This window comes from Chrysochloris asiatica, unplaced genomic scaffold (genome assembly GCF_000296735.1).
Source record: "Chrysochloris asiatica unplaced genomic scaffold, ChrAsi1.0 scaffold00329, whole genome shotgun sequence".
Classification (NCBI taxonomy): Eukaryota; Metazoa; Chordata; class Mammalia; order Afrosoricida; family Chrysochloridae; genus Chrysochloris; species Chrysochloris asiatica.
Genome location: NW_006408847.1, coordinates 1510580 through 1517012, shown reverse-complemented (window position 1 = coordinate 1517012; position 6433 = coordinate 1510580). Strand labels below are relative to the sequence as shown.

General features: G+C 39.9%; 1 protein-coding gene across 2 annotated transcripts in view; it reads right to left on the bottom strand.

The window, feature by feature from the left end:
• ARFIP1 (ADP-ribosylation factor interacting protein 1) overlaps positions 1–6433 on the bottom strand; it is a 169559-nt gene that overhangs the window by 70383 nt on the left and 92743 nt on the right. For both annotated transcript variants that reach the window (XM_006875500.1, XM_006875501.1), the window contains one exon: positions 4478–4590. In XM_006875500.1, coding sequence (XP_006875562.1) covers positions 4478–4590 — 113 coding nt within the window. The remainder of the gene's footprint in view (positions 1–4477; positions 4591–6433) is intronic.

Below are 6433 nucleotides of genomic sequence, written 5' to 3'. Positions count from 1 at the left end.
GACCCTAGGACCATCAAGGGAGGAGAGCATGACAGGAATGTGGAACCCTATCCAAAGAAGCAGTGACACCAGAGATGGAGGCAGACATGATGACATAGAGAGATAGAGCAGCTGAGGACTCTAGACTTATGGAAAGAGTCCCAACTCTTCAAGTCTCCAATTTCTGTCCTGGATGTAGCTAGTGGTCTCCTTCCAAGCTTGTGCTTCACCTTCTGGGCCTAGTTTTCCAGCTTCTGCTCACAGGTGTGGGCTACATCATTGAGCTTTAGGCAGGCATAGTCCACTCGTTTCAGGACCATCTGACAGTCCTTCCTTGAAGACTAGCTACGGCCCTCGTGAGGCTACCCTGTGGCCACCTTTTCTCAGGATGTAGGCATCTTTGGCTTCAACAGTTTTTGCACACCCCTTCTTTGGCGCTTCTCCATCGGTGACTCATAAGCTGCAATCTAATGAAAGATTGCCTTCGATCAGCTCTTTTAAAGGAAGAAACTGGCCCTGGGTGAGGGTAGCCGATCTGGGTCGACAACTCCACCTCCATGTGTTGGACTGAAGCCGTGAAGGCCGCTGCCTGCTAGTCTAGGCGCTGCTCTTCATTTTATCCAAAAAACCCTTTAATATTGCAACCTGAAGCTTTAATTTTTCCTTTAGTTCTTTCAGCTTGAGAAAATCTTTTAGTTTCGTAACTCCAGGTCTGTGCACGTTACTTTATAATACTTGACTCTGTCTTCTCTCAAGCTGCCCATTGAGGTGTTCTGGTCAGTTCTTTTAGTTTGTTTTTTCCCAGGTGCTTTAGCTTCTCTATGTTCAAGAGCAAATTTCTGATTCAATTCTGACATCCATTTTGATCGTTTCTTCCTTTTCTATGTTTTAAATAACCTTTTGATATATCCATGTATGATGTTCTTGTTATCACCCCACAACTCTTCTGGTCTTTGGTTATTGGTATCTAATGCATCAAATTTGTTCTTGAGATGATCTCTAAATTCAGGTGGGATATATTCAAGGTCATAATTTGGCTCTTAAGGAATTGATTTCATTTTCTTCAGCTTGAACTTGCATATGAGCAACTGATGGTCTGTACCACAGTTGATACAGTTGGTGTGGCACTGTAGAATAAGCACTGTACCAAACGATCGGTTTGAACTGTAATGTCATTGGTTCAAATTCACCAACTCACTATTTGGAAATCCTATACAGTGTCACTATGAGTCAGAACTGACTCAATGGCACTTAACAACAACAAAACTATACATGGCTCCAGGCTTTGGTTTGGCTGATGATATTGCGCTTCCAACAGATGTAATCAATTTGATTCCTGTGCATTACATTTGGTGAGGTCCATGTGGAGAGTCCACGTTTATTTTGTTGAAAAGGGTATTTGCAATGAATACGTCATTTGTCTTGCAAAATTCTGTCATGCTATCTTTAGCACTGTTTCTATCACCAAAGCCGTATTTTCTATTGATACTTCATTTTTGTTCCCAGAATTCATTCCAATCACCAGTAATTATAAATACATCTTAATTTCAAGTTTGTTCAAATTCAGGCTGAAGTAGTTAGTAGAATGCTTCAATTTCATTATCACCAGCGTTAGTGGTTGGTGCATAAATTTGAACATACTCATAGGAATTAACCAGTCTTCTTTGTGGGTGTATGGATACTATTCTATCACAGACAGCATTGTACTCTAAAGATAGACCTTGAAATACTCTTTTTGATAATGTGATGCCATTCCTCTTCAATCTGTCAATCTTGGCATAGTAAACTATATGATTGTTGGATTCAAAATGGCCAATACCAGTCCACTTCACTAATGCCTAGGATATTGATGTTTATGTATTTCATTTCATTTTTGACAGCTTCAATTTTCCTAGACTCATATTTCATACATTCCAGGTTCTGATTATTAATGGATGTTTGCCGCTGTTTCTTATCATTTTGAGTTTTCTTCCCATCAGCAAATAAATGAAGGTCCTAAAAGCTTTGCTACATCCAGATCATTAAGGTCAACACTCTACTTTGAGAAGGTAGCTCTTCACCAGACATATTTTGAGTGCCTTTCAACCTGAGGAGCTTACTTTTCAGCACTGTATCTGATAATGTTCTGCTCTTATTCATAAGGTTTTTGTTGTTGTTGTTAAGTACCGTGGAGCCGGTTCTGATTCATAGTGACCCTGCACAGGGTTTCTGAGGCTGTAAATCTTTACAGTAGCAGAAAGCCTCATCTTTCTCCCACAGAACGGCTGGTAGTTTCGAACTTTCGATCTTGAGGTTAGCAGCCTGATTTATAACCACTATGGTACCAGAGCTCCTCATATGGTTTTTTGTTGTGAACAATTGAGAAGTGTTTTGCTTCTCCTTCATCCTACTCTGTCTTATTCTGGAAGCTCCACTGAAACATACCCACCATGGGAGATTATGGTGGCATCTAAAATAGCAGTAGCATAGCCATCTGCATTACAGCAATACACAAGCTGCAACAGTATGACAAACTGACAGACGAGTGGTGGTCATAAAGCGTAGAGCTTAGAAAACCCTATGGTGTAGTTCTACTCTGTCATATAGTGTTGCTATGAGTCCAAAATTGTCTAAAAGTGGTACCTAACAACAAGGACCTACGAAGCTTAAAAGAGTAGGATGAAGCTAATTGTCCACTGGATTTTCAACCTGGGGGAGGGAATGTACACAATACAATAAATCACCATGATACCAAGTCATGAATTTATAAGAGAGCTTTTTTTAAATTTTTTATTGTGAATTGCATGAAGGTTTGCAGACAAGATCATCAGCTTTACATTCAACAAATCATACATGTGTTTCATGTCAATAATTACACTCCCCTCCATGCAACACCAGTCATCCTGTTTTCTGCCTGTAGTTCCCATTTACATCCCACTCACCTTCCTTACCCCTTCTCAACTAGTTCCCTACAAAAATGTTACCCTTTTGCTTTTGAATGATTGACTGTTCCATGGTGAACACTCCTCACCAGTGCTGTTGTTCCCTACTATAAACCTATCCACTGCTTGTTGAAAATTGGGCCATGAGGATGAGCTCCATTCTAGACCTGAAGGGTGGTCAAGAGCCATAGTCTCATGTTACTTCAGTCTCTTCATGACCAATAAACCCAATCTTGTTTTTAACAATAATTTAAAGTTCTGTTCCACATTTTTTCCCACTTTATCTGGGACTGTGTAATGTGATCCTGTTCAGGGCAGTTGATAGTGGTAGCTGGGCACTGTCTAGTTCTTCTGGTCTCAAGAGTTCTGGAGATTGATGTTTATAGGTTCCATTAGTCCACTGAAATAACTGATTCCAAGCCTCTTCAATTCTAATCACTCTTCATTCTCTCATACATCGCAAGACCAATAGCTGCACCTTAGACAGCCACTGGCGCTGTGGGTTAATGCACTGGACTGCAAAGTCATTTGAGCTACAAGTCAGCAGTTCAAGATCACCAGCTGCTCCTTGGAAACCCTATACAGGGTTGCATAGATTGGAACTGACTCGATGGAACTTAACAATAACAAGGGGCTTTCAAGTTGCCCAATGCTAGTCACCCAAGCAGGATGTAGAACACTGTCTTTGTGGATTACGCTATGCCACTTGACCATGGTGTCTCCTGAACTATGGTCCTGAAGCCCCAGGCAGATAAACTCATTGCCTTAGGACTTTGGATATATTTCTAGGAAGTGTTCATCATTTGCCCACTGTATGTTCCACCACATTTATATGTTTTTGTTGGTAAGTGCCGTTGAGTCGGTTCCTACTCATAGGAAATCTGTATAGGGTTTCCGAGGAGCAGCTGGTGAACTTGAACTGCAAACCTTAAATATTCAAACCTGCAATTATATATAAACATATATATCCCACTTACTCATTCAGCCTATCTTTGCACAGAACACTGTTCTTCCAAAGTTGTGTATGTATCACTATTTACCTTCCTCCCCTTTAGCCCATGCACACCTCCCTGTGTTTTCACCTATCTTCATTATTCTTCAGCCACCTTTCCTCTTCTTGTATAAAAAATAGAAAACTAAAAAAAAAAATTCCTTGAACCAAATGAGAATAAAAACACAACATACCAAAATCTATGGGACATAAAGAATAAATTTCAAATTTTACAAGCTACTAAAATCATAAAACAAAGCACTTTATTCTTTAATTGAAGTGCCATGTTTAAGTGGCATTGTTGTTGTTAAGTGCTGTCTTGTCAGTTTTGACCCAGAATGACGATGTATAGGGTTTCCTAGGAGCAGTTGGTGAGCTTGAACCGTCTACCTTGCAATTCAAACTGACTTTGCAGTCCAGTGCTTTAACCTACAGTGCCACACCAGGACTCCATTTAAACCTACAGCACCCACCATTCCTAGGCAGTCTCCCATCTAAGTACTAACCAGGCCCAATCCTGCTTAGATTAATTATAATAATTTGGGTAATATACATTTAGGCAAGGCATATTTTAAAACTTACAAACCTTGTAGGTGTTTAGACTCCATTTTCTAACGAGTTCTAATTTTTCCATTGCAGGATTTTTAATTTCATCTGCTAGAATAACTGGTCCACTTTTTGTCTGTGTTTTCTGACCACCTGTATGATTATAACAAGATAAATTCACAAATCAGTTAAAGGCAAGTAGGGAAAGAAGGCAAAGCACTGATCCTCTCCATTCATGCATTTAAAAAATAAAAGTGAAGGACTGAAACGCCTTGGAATCTTTATAGAATAATTTCCTAATCACTTAGAAAACATTTCTGTTCATTTAAAAACAAATGTCTTACTGGGAGGAGGCAGGGCTTAATGGCAGATTAGGGAAAAGTCAAGTGCAAACCTCTGGCAGCAATAACACAGAATACTGGACAAAGTAGGTTCAGGGGACGGTCCCTAAACTCTGAACTACATATAAAGGAATATTTAGAAAGTTTGAAGGCTTATAGCCAATGGAATTTGTAGCTGAAGCAAGAAAACTGGTGTCTTTTGATCAGCCAGCCCCAGTGGCTCCCAGAGCAGCCATCTTGGGCGAGACAGAGCAGGGGAAGGATTAGAGTCACGGCTGACTCCTGACATCCTCTGAGATAAAGATGTGGACAGTCTCTCTCTGGTTTCTTTATTTCTTTTTCTTTTCTCTGTTCATTGGACTCTCACTGTCTGCACACTTCCATTCTGCCAACTAGAAGGGGTGCCTGAGTGAGTGAACACCTCTCCATCCCCAGAGATGTGCTACTACACATGCACACAGATCTGCTCAGCAGTATCTAAGGGGAAGGTTCCACTTAAAACAAAATGGCAGCACAAAATGGATACAGCTGGCCCTGATCTGTTACTCACTAGGTAAAAGGCCTGAACAGAGATTGTGGAGTGGGAGAGAGACAGACTAAAAATGAAACAGGCTGAAAATTAAATCCTGAGTTACATCATAAGGACCAACAGTGACTTCTTGAAATTTCTCAGGCAGCCTTGAAGGCAAGAAGCTGAGACGGGGTGTTAAATTCACACTCATATTTTGCTACAAAATTTATTTATTTATTTATTTAGTCATTTCTCTTTTCTGCAATTATAGACTATAGTATACAATCTGGGTTTTTTTTTTTTTTTGGCTGTTGCTGTTTTGTTTTTTGGTCCCCGTTTTACCTTCCCTCCCTACATTACCCAAGAAGAGATAGCAATTGTGGTCATATAGTCAAGCTACAATCATACCCTATAAAATCCCACCATCCAGGCAGAAGCCAATACCAGCTGCTATACACCAGCTAGACAGCCAACACCTGCCTGCTAAAGTTACTCTGAGTTGAGTAATAAGAAGAGTGAAAAGGTTAGCCTATCTCCTGACCACATCTACCTGGAGGCAATCAGAAAGCATAATAAAAACATCAACATACATTTATCTAAGTTTTGTGGTCACAGCTAACTACTGAAAATGCCCAAGAAACAGCATATGTCCAGAAACAAGATAGAATGACTGGGATAAATGAGGAGGAGACAGATTTAGACATCACATTGGGAGGAGAGCAGGCTATCGAAATGCATGAAAAGGAATTCAGGAAAATGATACTGCGATGTATCCAAACACTTCAGAGGGTTTGAGAAAAATAAGGAAGAAGTCAGTAAAGTGCTAGAGGAACAATCAAATAAGAGAGATACAGAATTGGAAACAATTAAAAGCCTGAAAAAAAAGAGGTCCAAATAATTAATAATAAAATATCAGAAATTGACAATACACTGAAAGGGCAAAGGAGTAGAACTGAAGAGATGGAAGCCAGAACTAGTGAGCTGGAAGACATCTCTCTCAATACTGCTAAGATAGAAGAGCAAGCAGAAAAAGAACAAAAAAATCTGAAGACAGTCAAGATTCAATGTTAGACAACATGAAGAGGAATAACTCAAGAATTATTGGCATTCCGGAACAGGAAGAATCACACAAGTCCACAGAACT